Source organism: Ranitomeya variabilis, chromosome 3, assembly GCF_051348905.1.
Source record: "Ranitomeya variabilis isolate aRanVar5 chromosome 3, aRanVar5.hap1, whole genome shotgun sequence".
NCBI lineage: Eukaryota > Metazoa > Chordata > Amphibia > Anura > Dendrobatidae > Ranitomeya > Ranitomeya variabilis.
In genome coordinates this window covers 496,104,438-496,127,156 of record NC_135234.1, presented here as the reverse complement: position 1 = coordinate 496,127,156, position 22,719 = coordinate 496,104,438, and the positions used below count along the sequence as shown (strand labels likewise).

At 42.0% G+C, this 22,719-nt stretch overlaps 1 protein-coding gene and 1 long non-coding RNA gene across 2 annotated transcripts in view; one reads left to right on the top strand and one right to left on the bottom strand.

The window, feature by feature from the left end:
- Nucleotides 1-16,910, top strand: part of LOC143816443 (uncharacterized) — a 36,481-nt gene extending 19,571 nt beyond the window's left edge. Inside the window, exons 3-5 of the long non-coding RNA XR_013223944.1 lie at nt 1,968-2,068; nt 9,367-9,460; nt 16,395-16,910. This is a non-coding gene — a long non-coding RNA (uncharacterized LOC143816443). The remainder of the gene's footprint in view (nt 1-1,967; nt 2,069-9,366; nt 9,461-16,394) is intronic.
- The window catches only part of MYH15 (myosin heavy chain 15), a 68,659-nt gene extending 50,732 nt beyond the window's left edge, over nt 1-17,927 (bottom strand). Inside the window, exons 1-9 of the mRNA XM_077296809.1 lie at nt 17,802-17,927; nt 14,567-14,670; nt 12,939-13,082; nt 11,709-11,865; nt 11,061-11,088; nt 9,353-9,449; nt 2,738-2,758; nt 2,184-2,276; nt 711-774 (exon numbers count right to left, since the gene is read on the bottom strand). Coding sequence (XP_077152924.1) covers nt 711-774; nt 2,184-2,276; nt 2,738-2,758; nt 9,353-9,449; nt 11,061-11,088; nt 11,709-11,865; nt 12,939-13,082; nt 14,567-14,670; nt 17,802-17,892 — 799 coding nt within the window. The 5' untranslated portion in view covers nt 17,893-17,927. The remainder of the gene's footprint in view (nt 1-710; nt 775-2,183; nt 2,277-2,737; nt 2,759-9,352; nt 9,450-11,060; nt 11,089-11,708; nt 11,866-12,938; nt 13,083-14,566; nt 14,671-17,801) is intronic.
- Nucleotides 17,928-22,719: the final 4,792 nt, after the last annotated feature.

Here is a 22,719-nt window from a genome sequence, read left to right as displayed (position 1 = left end):
GTAGAATGAACACTGACAAAGCAAAACCCAAAAACAATTGTGGAATTGCATTTTTTGCAATTTCACTTCACTTGGATTTTTTTTTCACATTTTCCAGTAAACCGTATGATCAAATGGATGGTGTCATACAAAAGTACAACTAGTCCCACAAAAAAGCCCTCACATGGATTTGTCAGCCAAAAATAAATAAATAAGTAAATAAAAGAAATAAAAAAGTTATGAATCTTGGAAGAAGGGTAGGGAAAATAAAAGCACAAACAAGTTCTCTTTAAATGGTTTAGAAGAATTACATGTATTATGGCAACATTATCTTGAAGAACAGTTAAATCCTATACGCTTTTTTTAATATTCCGTTTTCCAGTCATTAAGATAAATGTCATGACACCAATTCTTCATGGTATTTGTACCAGAAAACTGGAGTAAAAGAATTTGAAAAGTTGCAAAAATGTTCTGATCTTTTGCGTTTTCACTTAAGTTATTGCAGTTTTGCCAAAATGGCCGAAGTTGGGGAGGATCCGGGAGAAGACGTGGAATGTCTCCAGGCAATGCGTTTATTTTGGCATGATGCTTTTTTCTAGAATTTAGGAAAAGTGCGTTTTTAATGGGGGAGGGAGAATTCAGGTTTTTAGGGTTCTAGTATAAAAATAAGTAGCATGTGATATAAGGGTACAATAGTGTACAGACTGACCCTGAAGGCATTGTAAACTTACAAATTTCAATATCAGCAGAAGACAACTTGCCAGTTGTACCAAAATGGATTCGGATGAATTTACCCTGAAAAAGAGTTTAATTAAATGTTTGCGCTTTTTTTTTTATTATTAATAAGCAATAGAATGGTAATTTACTAAAAGTGTATCTCCTGTTTGGTTGACTGTTCTAATCTTTTTCTCATCATTCCCAGTAATCGAATTGGATTTGACCATGTAATCACCATATCTTGAAATTTCCCATGTTTTAAAATTGCCTCGACCAAGCATTGCTATTAGATTGGAAAAATATGGCAATTAGGCAACTGTGGGAAGAGGAGCACATTTATCTGATGTATTGCATTTGTGATGTCTTATACTTGGAAAAAACAAACAAATACATTTATGACCTGAACAGTTCTTCCTTCACAGTTACCTTGGGGGAAAGAGTTACTGTCTGTCAATGCAAGCAGATTAGGGAAATATACTTTGCTTGCTGCGACATACTGCACTCTGGTTGTTAGACTCTGGCAATATGGGTCCAAAAAATTCCAAACCCCATAGAAAAAAAAGTCATAAAACAATAGGAGTGGCTCTTCTGTATTGTTGCGGACATATAGAAAATGTATACTGTCTTATTTATCGACTGATGGAGTGACAGTGGGAAGAGGTTTCAGTTGAATTAGAGCACCACTTGAGTACTACTCATTTTCATTTCTTGACCCTAGTATTATGCTTACCAGCCGCTGTCTTCAACTTTTCCCAGCACTGCTCTGGTACCGCGCCGCCAGCTTGTGACCGCTATTTCTGACTAAAAGAAAGTCAGCGGTAACCGTCACAAGCTCTCAATGCAAGTCTGAAGGCCTCATTCTGGTTCACATAAACTTACATTGAGCTGTGACTTCTGATTGCCCAGCAAACACTGGAGCGATCCGGCAGGTCACAGACTGATGGAGACTGACTGGAACGGCACTGATAACAGAGCAAGACGGTGGCTGTTGAGTATGAGACTAGGGTCAGGGAACTTAGATTAGTGGCACCACTCCAACTCTGCAATAAAAAAAACTTTGGACTCGGAGTGGTGCTCTAATGTAGCCAATCTGATCACCTAGGCTCTACGCATCCAGAGAGTTGTGGCTGTTTTACATAACAATAAGGTGGGAATCTGTCCTTTGGTTTTAACTGTTGCCAATTTTATAATATCTCAGAAACATGTCATTTGAAACTACCCCCTTTTTATATCTAGGGTGTTCCAAAATGCAGTTCAACTGTCAATCTCAGTTGTAGGTCGGGGAAACTGGAATGAGACGGCCCAGGGTTGCATGCATAAGGATTAATTCAATTAAATGACACTGCTTGCAATACATACTGCCAGATATAAGGTAATATTTCTGACCAGACAGTTCTTAGATATAACAATTATAATAGAAAACAAGTTTACAGTATATCTATAGAATTTTCTAGGAAGGTTTTAACAAAAAACAAAGAGAAACTTACAAAACGAGAAGAGTTGTCATTTCTCAGAGTCTTGGCATTCCCAAAGGCTTCTAGGGCAGGATTTGCCTGGATGATTTGATCTTCCAGTGTTCCCTATTATACAACAACCCCCATAGAATTACTATACATATTCGTTGTGTTGATTATATGAGCAGATATTTTTTTTCTATATATTTGTCTTGAATATGCGAATGATAGAAATGTCATTTTTTTGTCAATGCCAACTTGCCAGTATCTATAGTTGTAAAGTATGCCTTATAGAGAGACACTGGTCAAGTTTGGAAATTGCACCTTGCAGTTGTGTGTGCACCACTATGTACTTTTCAAAAGGGGTTGTGAAATTTTCTACAAAACACATATTATTCAATCAATGCCAGATTTCATTAACTGGTTAAAAAGTAGCTCTAAAGTACGTGGTTGTATATGTAAAGTCTGTCATTTTCATAAATCTAAATCTATCAGTATCAGTTAGTTTTTGTGTGTATGTATATGTAAAGCTTGTAGTTTTCAAAACTCAAATCTGTTAATTTTTGAAGTCAAGTTTTTCTACTTACCCCGGTCTTTGTTGCTGGTTGCTGTAATCAAAAAGTCAAATATTTTGTTTAGTTCAAATCAAATCAATACTTCACATAATGTGCCTGATCATATGTCTGTAACACATGCACACTTGAATACTGAATTATATCAAGTTAGAGTGGTTGTACGGGCATCTAATATTGATGGCCTTTCTATAGGATAGGTTATCAATATCAGATTGGTGGTGGTCTGGCACTGATCTGCAGTTATTAGCTTTGGCAGCGGTAGGATGTTTGATATTAACTGTAACCGAAGCTGAACAGCACAGCTCCAATCACACAGCTCCAAGTAGCAAACTGCAGATCAGCATCTAGTCCAGCAGTTTCAAGAGAATATGAGCTGATGTGCAGCTCTCGGCAGCTGCCGGCACATATTGAGCAGAGTTGCACTATTCAGCTCCTTTCAATGTTTACATCCGACAATTGCTATACCTAATGACAACTAATTGATGGGGGTGCTGAATGTCTAATATTGATGACCTACAGTCATGGCCAAAAGTGTTGGCACCCTTGAAATTGTTCCAAAAAAGAAGTATTTCTTCCAGAAAATTATTGCAATTACATGTTTTGTTATACACATGTTTATTTCCTTTGTGTGTACAGGAACAATAAAAAAAAGAGAGAGAGAAAAAAAAAGGCAAACTGGACATCATGTCATACAAAAACCCCAAAATGAGCCGGACACAATTGTTAGCAACTTTTCAAAATTTGATGGTAAACAATCACAACAGAAACCAGATAAAAAAGGGTAGAAGTTGACTCTGTTGTTGAGAGAAGAGAAATATGAGAAACCTGAAGCTGTTTTAAAAAAATTAGTGGTCCAAAATTTCAGTTGAGAGGTGTAAGAAACTTGTTGATGGTTATAGGAAGCGATTGATTGTATTTATTTCAAAGGATGTGCAACCAAATATTAAGCTGAGGGTACCAACAATTTTGTCCAGACCATTTTTGGGATTTTGTGAGAAATTACCGTATGTTCCAATACACAAAAAATAAATAAACATGTGTATAACAAAACATGTGTCATTGCAATCATTTTCTAGGAGAAATACTTCAGTTTCTGGAACAATTTCAAGGGTGCCAACACTTTCGGCCATGACTGTATTTCTGGGGAAACGTCATCAATACTAGGTGCCCAGACAACCCATTTAAGCTTCAAATAGATATTGGCAGGCCTATAGCGGACATAGCATTTGTATCATGCTCATTACTGCAAATAGACTAACCAAAATAAAAGTCAAGTTTTGTGCCAAATACATATAATTATTATTTTACATTCTGACCTTGAAACATCCTAGGGTTTATACACATGACCATACCACAGAGTGAAGTTATAGAAATCCATCATACAGCACCCTTATCCTGGTCTGGACCTATCCTACACTCCCATTTCCCTCTGATATGGATATACAAAGGTTTGTCCCCTGTAAGAATCTGTGACAAAAACATTGGTGCCACATTCTAGCTCATGTGAGATTCTGGAAGCAATGCATCTAAGAAAAGGAAATGGTACTTCAAGAAATCACTATACAATGGCACATAGAGTAGAACAAATCTGTAAGGACTAAGTAGTACCATCTCACAGGGTCCCTGCACATAGTTTTACTGGTTTCACTGTGTACAATTGTATTGCTTTCTAATCAAAACTGATAAAATCATTAACCCCATAGAAAATGTCCTTTGATTTTTTTTTTACTAATATATCAGCTTTACTTGATACATGTGCAGCGCCCCAGAGTCCTGGTCGTTGCAGTACTGTGGCTCCGCCACTATGGGGAGCTAAGGTGCGTCCGATGGCACTGAAGGAGTTCCTCTGATCAGGTATCACAGACACCAATAGATTTCACAGCTGGGCCTCCGGGGGGAGCTAAGGGTTCTATTCATTAGGCCACTCCCCACCATAGTGGGTAAACTGGGGGTCAGGCAGGAAGTTAGGAGAGAAAGCTGACTGGATTGAACGAAGCAACACCTGGTGGCAGAGGGTGTTGTGGAGGAAGAGACAGTAGGGTCTCCGTCAGGGGTGGGATCCTGACAGAGGCTTGGCATTGAAAAAGAACGTAACGGGTCCGCGCCAGCTCCGGGAAGCGGCGGGACCCAAGAAAGGACTAGAAGCGAGATAGATTGTGCTGAGTGAGAAACGAGATCAAGCAATAGGAGAATACCAGTAGGGGTCATGCTGTAAGACCGGAGCAACACCCTACTGAGGCGCATTACCGGTGGCCGGAACGCCGAGGGAGTATTTCATCAGAGAGCTTCAAGCAATACTCTAAACAGCGGCAGGACAGTCAGTCTCAGGCGGGCTGTCTCACCTAAATCACCTATGAAGTCTTGGGAGGCAATTGCGGGAGAGAGGCGTCTCTAGGGTCCCGGAAGAACTCCAGGCCTACCCGACAAACGGGTGCCGTTCTAACTGTAACATCAGGAAGGGACGGAAGATTAGCAGAAGATCAGTTAATCGAGTTGTGAGGGAACACGAGAAACAGACACAACGGTTGTGGGGTACTTTCCGTAAGCATAGCAGGGAAGGACTACAACACATAGCGCTAAGAAGGAAGGCACCGATTTCCACCTGTGAAGTGAACTCTGTAGGTGCCATTGGACCGGCCGGACTTGCGCAGCCTGGTGAACCATATTCTGGACTGAGGACTCAGAGATCTCCAGTAAAGAGGTAAAGAGACTGCAACCTGGTGTCCTCGTTATTTACCGCGACCTGCACCCCCACAACTGCACCACCAACATCCACATCTATCATTCACTGTGAGCCCCACGGCAGGGTCACGGACCGGGGCCTAGCCGCCGTGACAACCCCAGAAGCAGAGACTCAGAGGCCCGGTACCGGGTACCCCTCGGCCCTGCGGCAGTGGGGGCGCTTCAATTTGGCGTCACGAACAGGATCTACTTAAGCCTGAAGAATCAGGTCATGTGTGCCTTGGAACTGTGATGTACTGTGCTTGGACTGTACTTTATTGCAAAGACTGTGTGCTGCGCCACTTGCCGCCAAAATCCGCTGCCATTGCAGCGCTGAGGAGAGCGCAGGAGAAGAAGAGGGGCGTGGAATGGGCGTAGACAAGCTAGAGAGCGCGAAGGGCATTGGCCGCCCAGTCTAAACATTTCCTGGTCCTGAGGACGTGTCCGTCAACGGACGAGGTCCGCCTCCTGATCCTGTTTGGAGGGTGGAGACCATGGACATGGACATGGACCGCGGGAAGAGGACATTGGAGAGAAGGCAAAGATGGCGACACCAGGAACCCCGCGTGGGACTGACCCGATCCGGCCTGAGGCTGCGCAACCCGACACAGCCCCAGAAGCGCCGACGCTGCGGGATCTGACCCTTACGGAACCACCGATGGGCCGACCCCCTTTGCCGCTGTCTGAGGAGTGTGTGGCTGCAGCCGAGGCCCGACAGCTAGCCCGCCGGCTGGAGGCTGATGCCCGCGTGCTTACTCGGCTAGGCCAGCCCACGGAGATCCGTTTGTCCCCAGTGTCCCCTGTTCCTTCCCGCCTGGCCGCGGCTGAAGGTACGCTACAGACGCCGGACCTGAAGATCTTGCCGGACGCCGAACATCTGCGGCGTCTGATGACAGCATGGCGGAACCGGCCCCAGCCTGCAGCATCGATTGACTTGGTCAGAGCTGCGGAGATCCCGATGTCCCACTGGGGTGTAGTGGTCTCCTTCAACCCCCGATATGGGCGCGGGGTTATCCAGGAAATCGGGGAGCCGCTACAAATTCATGTGGATCGGGAGGAGGTGGAGCCCTGCAGCGGAAGATTTCCCCGCGACCTGGAGCCAGGTGATGCGGTGACTTACACCAGATGGAGGAGGGCTACGGGAGAGGCTGGCTGGATGGCGCGAGGCGTGCAGCGATGCATTGCCCTCCAGGCTGCTGCCGGAACACCGGAAGAAGATGATCCCGTGGGGAAAGCAGCCGAGCCCGGCCCCGCAGAACCTCGAGAAGCCCGGCCTCGCCGTGCCCCGGAGGAACGTGTGCACCTGCCAGTGAGAAGGGCCTCCCGGCGAGGGATTTTATCACTGCTGGGACCGGAACCGCTTCCTGGCTCACCAGTGCGATCCGTTGGCCTGGTGAGGCCAGATCGGAGACCACCACAGTAAGATTTTACTGTTCTTTCTTACTTGTAAATAGTTACTGTTTTACTGCTTTCATGTTGTCCTGCTAAACCCGCTCCGGGTAAACTCCTAAAGGGATCCCTTTGTTGACCCGGGATCCCTATTGTTTTTGGTTAATTTCTATTTTTCTACGTTACTTCTAAAACTGTGAAATCATGAACAGTGCATGATCCGAACTTTTTGTAAATAGTTTGCACCTTATTAAAGGCGCTCCCTACTGGTTTTATTTAAAGACTCTTTGCGAAGATACCGCACTGGAACCTTTGCTGAGCATGGACTGGTAGTCTGAGAAGACGAGCTACCTCAGAAAGACTTGATCCCCTCTTAAAGGGGATGTTCATTTGCCGCATTTTGATAGTAATATTGCTTAAGACAAGTAGCAATAACGTTGATGAAGAGAAAAGTGATGATAATGTTGTACGAGAAAAGTTATATGTGTTCAATTGGTTAATTGTGAAGAAATGTTAATGATGTTATTTGAGAAGAAAAAGGTGAAAGATAGAAGAAGGATGCAGTGGACCCGTAGGGATAGACGTGGTGTCCAGCATGCATGATAGAAAGAAAGATAATGAGAAGGCTTAATGTTCAGAAGAAAATGCTTGATAATGTTGATAGATAGTTAGGATAGAAGGTAAACCCTGAGTCCTCATAGGAGTCATGTAGAGATGGCTCAGTGCTCTTAAAACTGAAAGTAATGTTATGTTCTATACTGTGTATAGTAGTTGAAAAGGCAGTAGGCCCTGGCTGAACGGGGCGGTCCTGTAATAGAAAGGAGAGGCAGTAGGTCTGGTGCCGATAGGACAGGCGGTCCTGCAGATCCAAAGTAGGAGAATGTAAAAGTTAAAATACCTTATAATGTGATTATAGGAAGGTCTTTAGTGGATAAAGAGTGTATGTCCTTAAAGGCAAAGTTAAATTATTGTTCAACAATTTTGCACTTAGTAGAATACCCGGTTGGGTAACAGGAGTTATTTATAACCTGTAACTTATAATGTTAACCATGTTTGTAACGTTTAAGTGTTCTCACCTCCCATAAAGGGAAGCCTGTTCAAGTATACTTATTGTTATTACACTCAACGAAACTGTATGTCTTTTTGCTAACTTGTATTGTTGTTTTCTTCCCAGTCCCGGAGTACTGTGTTTAACCAGGGGGGAGTGCAGCGCCCCAGAGTCCTGGTCGTTGCAGTACTGTGGCTCCGCCACTATGGGGAGCTACGGTGCGTCCGATGGCACTGAAGGAGTTCATCTGATCAGGTATCACAGACACCAATAGATTTCACAGCTGGGCCTCCGGGGGGAGCTAAGCGTTCTATTCATTAGGCCACTCCCCACCATAGTGGGTAAACTGGGGGTCAGGCAGGAAGTTAGGAGAGAAAGCTGACTGGATTGAACGAAGCAACACCTGGTGGCAGAGGGTGTTGTGGAGGAAGAGACAGTAGGGTCTCCGTCAGGGGTGGGATCCTGACAGAGGCTTGGCATTGAAAAAGAACGTAACGGGTCCGCGCCAGCTCCAGGAAGCGGCGGGACCCAAGAAAGGACTAGAAGCGAGATAGATTGTGCTGAGTGAGAAACGAGATCAAGCAATAGGAGAATACCAGTAGGGGTCATGCTGTAAGACCGGAGCAACACCCTACTGAGGCGCATTACCGGTGGCCGGAACGCCGAGGGAGTATTTCATCAGAGAGCTTCAAGCAATACTCTAAACAGCCGCAGGACAGTCAGTCTCAGGCGGGCTGTCTCACCTAAATCACCTATGAAGTCTTGGGAGGCAATTGCGGGAGAGAGGCATCTCTAGGGTCCCGGAAGAACTCCAGGCCTACCCGACAAACGGGTGCCGTTCTAACTGTAACATCAGGAAGGGACGGAAGATTAGCAGAAGATCAGTTAATCGAGTTGTGAGGGAACACGAGAAACAGACACAACGGTTGTGGGGTACTTTCCGTAAGCATAGCAGGGAAGGACTACAACACATAGCGCTAAGAAGGAAGGCACCGATTTCCACCTGTGAAGTGAACTCTGTAGGTGCCATTTGACCGGCCCGACTTGCGCAGCCTGGTGAACCATATTCTGGACTGAGGACTCAGAGATCTCCAGTAAAGAGGTAAAGAGACTGCAACCTGGTGTCCTCGTTATTTACCGCGACCTGCACCCCCACAACTGCACCACCAACATCCACACCTATCATTCACTGTGCGCCCCACGGCAGGGTCACGGACCGGGGCCTAGCCGCCGTGACAACCCCAGAAGCAGAGACTCAGAGGCCCGGTACCGGGTACCCCTCGGCCCTGCGGCAGTGGGGGCGCTTCACATGAACATGTGTTAAATGCAAGAATGATAACCACAAAGTGCAACAGCCAAACGGCAAAACAGTAAAGGGGTAAATATTGCATTATAAATCAACCATTTGCAGTATTCTATAAACTGATGATTAGCAGACATGAAATAACAATAGCTAAACCAACACTTACATTCTTTTTACCAGAAACGTCACCAATTGCAGCTACTGTGGCAAAGTACTGAATTACACGCTTCGTGTTGACAGTCTTACCAGCACCGGATTCTCCACTAAAATACAGGTGAGAATAAAGTGGTAATTACAAAACCATAAATACATGCAGAGAACGCAAAGACAGTGCTATGATTATGTGGTAAGTATGGTGGGATGGTTTGGTTATATACCTACAATAGATTATTAATAATTAGTTAGATGGGTGATAAGCAGATAGATAGGTAGATAGATAGATAGATAGATAGATAGATAGATAGATAGATAGATAGATAGACATAGCTGCAGCACCAGCAAGGAGTTAACAGTACCAAACCCCAATCAAAGACCAATCCTCCAAATACAGCTCTGGCAAAAATTAAGAGACCACTGCACAGTTTTATAAAATTCAGCTTCTCTACATGTCTGACAGCCAGTCCATTCCAGAGTCAGTTGAATTCCAACCAGAGTACACCTCATTCTACTTAATGTGCTTCTGATTAGGTGATCACCTGAACCAAATCTTATTTAAGGAGGGAAAGTATAAAAAACACTGCTGTGGTGTTCACAATCCTCTTGCAATAGGACAAGCTGGTTGGCAAAACAAGTGCTAGTAATATCCCAAAAGTAATAGGAATGAAAAAATAACTTTTAACCGTGCCACAGGAGTTGAAAAGAAAAGTCTTGAGTGAGGAAAAGAAGGCCTCAATTCTGGCTTTACTAGCAGAGGGACACAGTGAGCATCATGTTGCCTCCATCCTTAATATTTCTAAGACGGCAGCCATTACAACAAGGTCAAGCAGCAGACATTGGGGACAACAAAGCTACAGACCGGCAGAGGGCGAAAATGACTCTCCACTGACCGGGATGACTGTCATCTTATTACCTACAAAAGGAATGGCCGGGCCTCTCAGACCTTTCTTACTGCCTGAGCACTGCAGTACTTTGCTCTGCCCTCAACAGAGGTTTCGAGCCTCTGCATCCCTCCCCTGGCTTCTGCTTGCCATCCTCCCAACATGGATAACAATGCACATTGCCATGCACCAGTTTTGTGACATAGCAGCTAAAAATATCACCTTATTCAGCGTCTGTTATGTATTCCCTAAATCCTTATATAACCCCCTAACTCCCCTTGTATACTCCCAAAAAACCTTTTTAATTTCTCCCGTTCTGTATGGTAATCTTGAGACGGAAGTGCATGTGTCGGCGCATGACACTTATGATTTTTGGCTTTGCCCGCAGTTGGGCAAAGTATACTGCACACGTGCGAAGCGCAATATTTCTGAGCAGGCGCGAGATGTCACACATCCATGAAGTAGGACGGTGAGCAGAAGCCGATGGGAGTGATGTAGAGCCCCGAAACCACGCCCATCGGACCGGACTGAGAAGATTACCAAACAGAACGGGAGAAATTAAAAAGGTTTTTTGGGAGTATACAAGGGGACTCAGGGGGTTATATAAGGATTTAGGGAATGCATAGCAGACGCTGAATAAGGTGATATTTTTAGCTGCTATGTCACAAAACTGGTGACAGGTTCCCTTTACAAAATAAAAAGCTCCATTAGTAGAAGGGTCAGAGGGAGCTCATATTACAGTGGCTACTTAGTGCATATGAGGTACGGAGTGCTGGCTGGGAAAGTCCAGTTTTTTTTTAAAGATAGACAGATAATCTAGATATACAGCCTACTTACGTGATCAGCATTGACTGGTTTTCCCGATCTAAGAGACAAAAGATGCTTATAATTACATAAAATATGTGCTAATGACTTGTTTTTACTGCATAGGTTTTATATATCAACTTATTCCCAGCATGTGGATACAACATTGTTGCAAATTTATGTTTTAGCATGGCTTTTCACAAGAGAATAAGCTGCCTATATCGTTATCTGAAAAGTGGTCCAATACCGGGAAATTCTAAAATTGAGAATATTCTATTGTATAGGTGGGTTGGGAGAATAATTATGTCATGACTGAGGGACATTATCATTTATAGATCTCACCTTACGCTTTTAGTAACGGATTACTAAAAATAGATTCTATTATTGTGCAGAAAAGCAAGGCAAAATAACGCACCATCGTAGTTTATAATGGTAACCTTTAGGCAGTATTGAATCCATAGTATGACAGATATTATTGGCACCTGAAGGATCCCAATGACTTATAAAGGAGTGCATCATATACATTAGTGATGGCTGATGATTGGATTGGAAGAATAGCGCTGCATGTATTGTTATTATTCCCCATAAATCTCACAAAATTTGCAATGACCCCCAAACATTTACCAGTTTAAGATATAGGTCACTAGAACTTACTAAGTACAAAGGTAAAATGCTACTTACTGCGCAACATGTCATGGTAAGCATTGTCAGCAATGGAAAAGATATGAGGAGGGGCCTCCGAACGTCTCTTGCCCTTATAGGCAGAAACAACTTCAGTTTTATAGACGGGAAGCCATTTGTATGGATTCACAGTTACACAAAAAAGGCCTGAATAGGTCTGAAATTTAGACAAAAAAAAATGATGATGATAATTATTACATCTACTTATCATTAAAATATTGGAATAAAATATTTTAATAAACACAATCCTAAGTAAAGCTTTAAAGAAAATAATGATGTAAGGAAACAATAAAATAAATAATATGTATATTATAAGTGATAATTATGGTATAATAGCAGGTAAAAGGGTTATCCAGGTCATTTTTTTTAATTGTGGTCCTAAGAACTTACAGGCAGGTAGTTGCTAACTTCCTGCCAGTTGTGCCCAGCACCGATTTCTGCCGGCACAGAGTGGTCACAGACCACTAGTGATGAGCGAGTATACTCGTTACTCGGGTTTCCCCGAGCACGCTTGGGTATTCTCCGAGTATTTGTGACTTCTCGGAGATTTAGTTTTTGTTGACGTAGCTGCATGATTTACAGCTGCTAGCCAGGCTGAGTACATGTGGGGGTTACCTGGTTGCTAGGGAACCCCCACATGTAATCAAGCTGTCTAACAGCCTCAAATCATGCAGCTACGGCAAGGAAAACTAAATCTCCAAGCAGCCACAAATACTCGGAGACCACCTGAGCGTGCTTGGGGAAACCCGAGCAACGAATATACTCGCTCATCACTACAGACCACTCCTGCCGGCGATGCAGTGGCTTCAGCTGACATCACATCAACTGAGCAGTGACTTCTCTTGTGCTCTGTCGAAAGTGTGACTGCTGACATCTTGCTGATTGACAGCTGGCTCCCCGCTGCCTAACTGCAGGGAGCCTGTTATTTGCAATCATGTCCTGTTGACAGAGCAGCCCTGTAGACGTGGAGCAGCTAAAATGCTGGCAGGAGCATCAGTGACCGAGCCGGTGCAAGGTAGAATAGGCAGGTAGTTAGAAACTAACATAGTAAAAAAAATAAATAAATAAAAAAGAACCTCCTGTAATAAAACCGCTTCAACATGTTAAAATCAATCTAAAATGTAAAATTTAAAATGAAGGTTTTGTATTTAAATGCAGAAAAGATAAAATGTTTGAGGACCTGAAATGCGACTAATCAACAATACAGTAGATAGCAATGATTGGGCTTACATAGATCATCCAGTTAGCATAGCGTTTCTTCAGATTAAATAGCACTGAGGCTTCATTCAGATGTGTCAGCATGGCCATGTCTTCAATCATGTCAAACTTTGGAGGATTCATCTGCTGAACATCTCCTTCCTTTACAATCACCGACTAAAAAGGAGAAACCAGTAACTTGAATTTCTTACTTTCCTTGCATACAAAAATACTGACAAAATATCTGTATGACACAACTCGTATATGGAAAAATGCATTGCAGGTACCAAAGCAGTCCGGGATTCAGATTTACCCCATAAAATATATATTTTTTAAAAGTTTGCAAAGCAAAATGTCTGTGTCAAATTTGCACATAGATCCTGGAAAATGGCTTGGCACATAGAGTTATGCAAAGAACTGTGCTTCTAATGTTATTGCCATGTATGCCATGCATGACAAAACTGATCCAGGGCTACTATTTCCCATGTATGTGTATTTTTACATTCATACTGTATGCACAGAAAATTCTTGGTCTGTGAACATCCACAGTAGGTGTTAAAGGGACTTTACTGTGAGAGCAGTGAGATTATGGAGCTCTCTGCCACATGCTGTTGTAATGGCTGATTCACTGAAAAATTCAAGGAGAAAACTATAATATACTGTATTTTTGGACTATAAGATGCACCGTTTTCCTCCAAAAATGTGTAAGAAAATGGGGGTGCATCTTATAGTACGGATGTATTCTGGCTCACAGCTCTGGCTGTAGTGGGGTGGTGGGGGAGCGGCAGTGGCGGAGAAATGGGTCACAGGAGGCAGGAGCCAGTGGCTGTTGCTAACTCCTGTACCCACTGCTTAGGAGAAATGAATATTCTCTGCATTCCACGCCCCAGGGAGTGGACGACAGAGAATATTCATTTCTCTTCAATAGCGGACACGCTGTTAGCCGCAGCAGTTGGTTTCCTGCAGCTACCGGGCTTTCTTGTGTCCCCGCTACTTAAGTATTTTGGCAGCAGTCCTCAGCTTGTAAGCAGCGCATGACGTCACTGCATTGGGCTGCTTGCAAGCATAAAGCAGCTGTTGGCATCAGAACAAGATGCTGCGAGGGGGCGTTGGAGTGTATGAAGTATAGTGGTTTAAGTTTTTTTTCTTTTTAGTGTTTTTCTGATGGGGGCCATACATAACAGGATGAGGATGAGGGCCAGTCATACCAGAATAAGGATGTGGCCATGCATACTAGAACGGAGATGGGGGCCCTGCATACCAGGATAAGGATGAGGGGGCTATGCATACTAGGATGGGGATGAGGGGGCTATGCATACCAGGATGGGGATGAGGGGACCATATAGTGAAGGAAATAAGTATTTGATCCCTTGCTGATTTTGTAAGTTTGCCCACTGACAAAGACGTGAACAGTCTATAATTTTAAGGGTAGGTTAATTTCAACATTAAAACATGAGCATGCAGCTTAGTAAGTGACATCACTGGAGTCAGGGTCTCTGCCCCTACACTATGATGTGTTCAGATGGTGTAGCAAAATCCTTGTAACAGATTCTCTTTAGACGTTCACTTCAGGACCAAACTGGTGAAACCCTTTAAGTGTGTCTATTTATTTCTATGTCTCATTCTATTTAATGTACTAAGAACAATACGGTATATTTCACCTTTCCATCTGCCAGTTCAACAGTCACTTTTCCTCCACCCGTCTCTTTGATCTCAGCTTCCAGATAGGCTTCCTTTTCATCAGGAATCCAACATTTCTTTTTTCCTGTTACAATAAACATGTAAAGTGCATAGTTACAATATATTTCATTTTTTTTTTTTTCATTTATATCCAGCATTATGACCGCGTGACACAGCATGTGTTCTCCGAGCTGCACTGCTTTCTGCTGCCTTCAACATGAATTTTCTGGGGTTTTTTACTCCACATTGTGATGCTGCAAAAGAATTGCAGCTGCTCAGACAATTTTATAACTGCGGGTCAGTTGTCCTGTTCTCTAATACAGCTGACAAACCAGAAGAGAGGATGAGTGCAGATTTTTCAACCATTTCTGCTAACTAGATTGTCAAAAGCACTGGGGAAATCATTATTAAGCCCCCATACACACTAGACTAATCTTGGTTGAACATGCTGAAATCCTCAGAGTTGGCCGACATTGTAACATGTATGAGAACCTCCCTACTGGCCCCAGACAGATGATGTCAGGGAACAGAAGGATCCAGCCCATCAGAATTTAGATCACTGATCCTTTTATTCCCCGAGGTTGAAGCCACTACCAGAGGAGTGCTTGGCTGAGCATTCCTGTGTATGGGGGACTTGGGGGAGATAGCTGTCAGTCCAAACATTCTGCTGTTCGTTATACCAACAACTATCTATTGTACATGGGGGATGTTTGGAAAATACCATTACTATTGTTTAAAATGTTTATTTTAGACACCTTCTGCACAATAGATTGACATTTCCCATTTTGCAGAGATCACTTCTTAGATTTGGTTAGGAGCTGAGACTGCAGTGATCTCAAACAGGATTATAATGAATGGTAGCATTTTTATTTTAAAGATGGAAGTTAAAAGGGTTGTCCAATCTTAAACTACAAGTCTGCAGTCACACTATATCACTCTATGTGACTGCAGATCCTTACACTGCGCACTATGCGCTGTGAGGACCCTTTGGTGCGGGCACAGGGAGCGGTGGGTGTGTGACCGCTTGTGTGCGATATGCATACTCCTGGCCACATTCTGACTTGATGGGCACGGCCTCGCATGTGTATTGATCGACACCGGTAAAAAATGCACATGTATTTTTAGTGAGTTCCTGCAGCGGAAATGCATCAAAAACAAAATGTAATCTCCACATTAGTATATCAATAAAGTTTTATCAAAGCCAAATACCAGGACATATTCAAAATAAAGCAGCTTTGTTTAAAACATGACATACCAAAAAGAGTCAAAAATTGCAGCATCAAAAACGCATGAGAAGAAATGCGCCCAAAAACGCAATGAGAAGCCGCAAGTAACCTAATTTACTTAATAAGTGAAGAAATGTTTTTCAAACAGCCTGTCCTACTACGTGTGCTCTGAAATCTAGGACAAGCTGTGGTTGATGGAAGTTGCCATCTTTAAAATACTGACAGATTGCAGTAGGTAAATCATGGATTTTTGCTAAATAAAGGTATTGAGAAAAACGGTATTTAAATGTGTATTATTTATTTATTTTATTACATTTCTCCGAGAACCCCTATAAAGAATGTGCAACCCTATGATATAATTGATGCAAATAAAGGCAATGCAGCCCTCTGACCACTTCTGGTTACTGTCTTCTCATATGTATGAATTAATTTTTTATTGTTTATGTGTATAACAACAACTGATTCTCTAATCATTTTTCCCTTTACCTCTTTGTGCCGCATTAATACACGTCATAGTACATGATCCAGCATATGCTTCATAGGGCAGAAATGTTTTAACCTCAGACTCTTTTCTCTCCTTCAGGAAACAGAACCTCGGCTTAATTCTCTACAGATACAGTAAGCTACAACTGAACAGCGTATGACTAGACTAAACCGAGTTCAGTCCACGTACAGTCGTCTGAATCTGACCAAAGATCTCAGCATCTTCTCTGTTACTGCACTACTGTCCAGCTATGCCTGTAATCTTCAAAAGAAAACCTTTCACTGGAGATAAGCAAATTTGAGTGGAATGGAAATTCTCAACTTTTACAGAAATTAGCATTCCCCAGAATATGGATTTTTTTGCAATTTGTTTTGCTTGAATTCAGCAAAATGGCAGCCAGCTACGGTCAACATCTTGCTGAACCATTTGTGCATCCTCTTTCGAATTTGCCTGAAATCTGGAATTAGAATCTTAGCAGATTCGATCATCTCCAGCATGTATCTTACTGTACTTATCAGAAAACTTGATCAGAAAATACAAATAAAACTTGGAAATACGATTATGTAGTGTGTTATTATCAGAAGCTGTCCCTCAGATGTTTGTGATTTGCATCTGAATATGTACCCTGATTTTTAAAGTGCTGTGGAACCTGTTGGCACTAAGTACAGTAGCTATAAGGCAGCATTGAATAAATAAAAATATTTGAAAAAAAAAAATTGGTCGTGAATACAGCTAGAAAATAAATATTAATCTAATTAAACATTTTCCTGATCTTTCAAACAAAAAAATCCCTCCAGAGAACAACTGCCAAATCTAAAAAAAATGCAACTACTGTGATGTACTGTAGGAACAATAGTTTTACTACATTCTAATTGCAGCGTTCTGACCACAGAAAACCCATTAAAAATATATATATATTTCTTAAATAGTAAACCAACTTTTAGACTTAGTACCGACATAATTACAAAGACATGATTAAAGTGAACCAATAAACTATGTCCAATTTGTTTTTATTGATGAATATTGAAAATACAAAAAAAAATACGACCAATCAATAAACTTCATGTAACCCATCATGATACTAATAAAAACTATAACATTCTGCAAAAAAAAAAACAAGTTCTCCTTTGCTTTCATATACAATAGAACAATGAGAAAATATTTGTTTTTCGAAAGTGGCGACATATTTTTTTTTCCTTAAAGCATGCCTTTATTCTGCAAAGATATTACCATATTAATGTGTTATAGAATAATGATGACTTTTTCTTATTCCATACATGTAAAAATAATTAGTTTATCCTTATCTTGTCCCCAAACTGCCGTTCCTCCCACAACAAACCCCCCGCACCCCAAAAGAGGAAGAATAAAACAAGCTTTCATGCAGTTTTGTTGACAGCAAAATAAAAAAGCTGTAACTGATGAAATGCGTTGATTTATGAAATAAAAATAAAATATAAAATGTCTCTGCTCTCACTGTAAATCCTAAAATATATAAAATCTACTTGCCATCGAAAGCCACAGTCTGCTGCACCATTAACTCCTTCTCACTCTTCCTCAGAAAGGGAGCTGCCTCCCCGAAATCTGACATGTCCATCATCTTGACAGCTTGATGTGATATACAAAATCAGCCACTACAAATATAAAACAAACCTTTTTTTATGATATTGACTATAATACATGTAAAAAATAACTAAATATATACATTATGCATTATTATAAGCCATTTCAAGGAAGTGTAATGATTATTACATACCCTGTCAAGTGATTGATTCAGTGCCCCGTGCAGGATGAGGTCTACCTTTTATATGAGGTCTCCAAGGTCAGCGAGTCCAAGGACCTCTCATGTGATGCTATATTAGTCTGGTGGGTGTAGATTGGTGACACTAAGCATACATGTTATAGGGACGTGTTTTTTGGCTCATGCTTGTCTCTTCACTTGATTGTTGGTACATTGTTGATAAATGACCTAATGGAACAGAGAAATTGTTTTCCCTAATCACTTGTGATAAAATGTGTACACCATGGCTCCCAAAATATTTCCTTATCACTCTCCACTTCAGTGCTAATAGGAAGGGACTGGAATCTCTACTTGATAAAAAATGTGAACTAAATATACAGTCATGAATACGCCATTTTTATACTTTACAATCGCCAATTATTAATCGCTAAATATATGTGCAGTTTTAAAATGTTGTTCCCAATTGTACCATTGCTAAGCCAGAGAATGTCACAGCATAAGAACGGCCTTTGAAGTATAAAATCACTTCCCCATAGGTGCGCAACACCAACAACTAGGGGGTGCCTCACAGTTGTGTTAGTAACCATCCTATTGTTATCTCTTACCCTATTCCTACTTACTATCCCATCCTCTTGCCAGGTTTTTTTCTATATTTTGCCCATTCTCATTGTTATTGTCATTCTTATTGTATTTGATGTTATTCTTTAGTCCAACCTTTGTTTTTCTCCAACTCATTTGATTTAACACTTTGAAATTTTTGCCCTCACATCCGCGATCCCATCTTACATTATTCATATTACCAAATATCACCCTGTATATTGAAATAGCAGCTGTAATAGTTGTAGGGAGATATAGCTTACGCGCCCTAATGTGGAATTTGTACCCTTTGTATCCAGTAAAAGTGGCTTTCTCCTAAAATGGGATTATATATACCCTTATTGCATGATAAAACATGTCAAGATTACACCCAATGATTCTAGGGAAGATCCTTCCCATTTCTAACTATTTTGAAAGGTGGAATCAGCTGCTGACTTTGGACAATAAGACCACATGCACACTATCAGTATTTGGTCAGTATTTTACCTCAGTATGTATAAGCCAAAACCAGGGGTGGGTGATAAATACTGAAGTGGTGATGTGTTTCTATTATACTTTTCCTCTGATTGTTCCACTCCTGGTTTTGGCTTACACATACTGAGGTAAAATACTGACCAAATGCTGAAGTTCTGGTGTTTTCACTTGTTGAAGCTAAAACCATATAAATGTATGATAAATCGTGCTCATTTTGTGAAAGTATGTAAAAGCCCTTTTTTTTAACAATTGCGATCGTGTCCACATAAGGCTGGACTCAAAATCCATGTTTTTCACTTTCTGTATGGACCGCGATAAACAGATTGGCTGTGAGTCACCTGACTCCAATTGGACAGCTTGAGGGTATGCTCATATGGTTCTTTTTTGCAGTGTTTATTTGCATGAAAAATGCAGTGTTGGCAGGATTAATGCTGCATGCATTAAAAAAAGTGTCAAAAACTTGTATTTTTTATGTAGTCAATTGAATAGGTAAAAAAGCAGCAAGAAAACTCTAAGGGTATGTTTCCACGTTCAGGAAACGCTGCGTTTTTGACGCAGCGTTGAGCCACAGCGTCAAAAACGCAGCGTCCAGATGTTAAAGCATAGTGGAGAGGATTAAATGAAATCCCGTCTCCACTATGCAGTAAAAAACGCATGCGGCAGTCCCGCGAAAACGCACATGCGGCGCGTCTTTTAAGAACGCAGCATGTCCTTACATTGCTGAAACAACGCAAGGACAACGCAGGTGACCTGCCAGTGACCTCAGGTGCAGATTTGGTCAGGATTTTACCTGCAGAAAATCCTTACCAAATCCTGAGGTAATCCTGAACGTGGACACATACCCTGAGGGTACGTGTCCACCTTCAGGATGGCCGGCGGTTTGGACAGAGCAGCAAACCCGCTCGGCGCTAAGCTCCGCCCCCTTCTGTGACGCGATTATGCCGGATGTGTTCATTGCACACATCATCGCACCCCATACATAGGGCCCTGTGTTTTACCATGCGGCGGCGCAGCGTCGCCGCAAGGTAAACAGACATGCTGCGATCTTAAAAGACGCGCCGCATGTCCGGAATCGCAGGGCCGCTGGGTGCGTGTTACCACGCATAGTGGAGACGGGATTTCATAAAATCCCCTCCACTATGCAGTAACAACTGGACGCTGCGTGTTTGACGCTGCGGCTCTGCGCAGCGTCAAACACGCAGCATTTCCTGAACGTGGAAACATACCCTATGGCTATGTTAACACGTAGCGATTTTGCTGCATATCCGCAGCGGATCTGCAGCTGTGGGTCCGCAGCAGCTTTCCATGCGTTTGCAGTACAATGTAAACCTATGGAAAACGCAATCCGCAGTGCCCATGCTGCGAAAAAAAACGCGCGGAAACGCTGCAATTTACATTCCGCAGCATGTCAATTCTTTGTGCGGATTCCACTGCAGTTTACACCTGCTCCACAATAGGAATCCGCAGGTGTAAAACCGCAGGTGGAATCCGCACAAATTCCACATAAAAACCGCGGTAAATCCTCGGTAAATCCGCAGGTAAAACGCAGTGCCTTTTACCTGTGGATTTCAAAAAACCGTTGCGGAAAAATCCGCAGCCCTAAAAAATACGTGTGCACATTCTCTACAAGAATTGACATACTGCCTTTTTATAAAAACATGTACTACAGCTCAAAAACCGTGAAGGGCTAAAATACATCTCGGCTCAAAAAACACATAAAAAACCCACGGTGCACAAAAATGTGAATCCAGTCTAAGAGCTCATTAAGATACCACGGATTTTCTCATATAAGAAATTGGTACAAGTTTCATCAATATTATGAGAGCTTCATCGGGGGTTGTTCAGTGTCAGTTTTTACCATAAGATTTTGGTCAGAGTTTCATCAGTTTTTCTCAGATGGAGAAAAAAAAGCTTCTCCCTAAACAGTCCATAAAGAGAGAGCACACATATGGCATGAAAATGTTATCCATTTATATCACGGTCCCATAGATTTGCATTGGCTATTTTGATCCGACACTTGGAACAATATCAGTCATATCTTCTCTATTTTGTGTGGACAGCCCTGTGTGACAACTCCATAGACTAGGATAGCACAAGACTCACTCATCTAGCAGGATTTCTCCACCAGTGGAATTAATGTCCTAGAGTCAGGCAGTCCATGGTTAAGAATATGGTCACCTGTATTGCAGATTTCAGCCTTCAGCACAATTAGTACTGAGACATTGAAGTAATTTACTTGGGAAATGCAGCAACCATTGTTTGCATCATCCTAAGGCTTTATTCATACATCAGTATTTCTAGGCCAAAACCAAGAGTGTCTCCAAAGCACAACACCGTGTCTGCGAATTGAAATACTGATTTGGCATATTGCACCACACGTTAAAGGGTTGATTGCGACTTGTAGGATCGCTACTTCCAACAGGTGGCGCTATAGAGTTAAGTCCTCTTTTTCTCAGAAGAGGCAATTTGCATATCCAAAGCAGAAAACATATATCAATCTTTCAATGATAGCTTTTCTCTGTAAGTTCCACTCCTGGTTTTGGCATACAAACACTGATGCAAAATACTGACCAAATACTGACGTGTGAATAAGGCCTAATATGGAGGATTACAGGGCGAGTTGAACACAAACTCATGTAGTATGCAGAGAGACTATTACACATGATGGTATAATATGTTAATATATGTTAGCAATAATTCTAAGTGTAAGGGTGGTGGACTGTACTAACGCGTTCCTACTCCTGAAGTCACCAATCACGTCATGTATATAGTGTTATGTGTATTTTGTATATCTTGTGTAATGTATTGTGGTAATGTATGGTGCCTGATTAATGTAGAGGTAATACATGAGTGTAACATATATACTGTTTATAAACTGTAGAAGAACTGTCCAATAAACTTTTGTTGGGTAATACGAACTGCGTGTCCTCTGAGTTATGTGCGGCAGCTCTGGAAGATTGAGGCCTGGAAGCAGTGGAGGACTGTGGCATACACGTGACTGCGATGCACCCCACACTGGACAGCACATTGGGACTGGGACACGGTTTTCCTGTAAAGTCTCAGGCCGTAATGAGACAGCAGTTCGGTCATGGCTACCGCTCGCTGTCATTTTACATTAACATCAGTAAAAACAACATTGAGCAATATATTCTATATTTTTTGCAAGGAAAATAACATATCTTGAAAACTGATATGTGATGTTTTCTGAAAGTTGGCTAGCATATACTACAACACCATAGCCAAATTTACGTGAAAGACATTGCAGAGACTGTGCAGACCAAGAAAATGTTCTCTATTGTCTATATCTTCTCTATATTGTGTCAATACAAATTTAAATAAAATAAAACATCACTCATCATTTGCAAACAGGCACTCGCCACAAGTGAAAGTTGTGCACTGCACTTTAATCAGCAATTAGGCAGCCTTTTTATCACACAGGATTATGGTACTAAGAGAGTTTTTGATGGATTGATGGTTAGGTCCCCAAAGGTACCAATGTTTTATTTGCTGCCAAAAATCCACAAGGATGCCCTCGACCTCCCGGGGTCGTGATATCGTGTCCGGAATAGGGAACATTTGTGATTTTGTATGTCAGTTTATTTCCATTTAAAACCA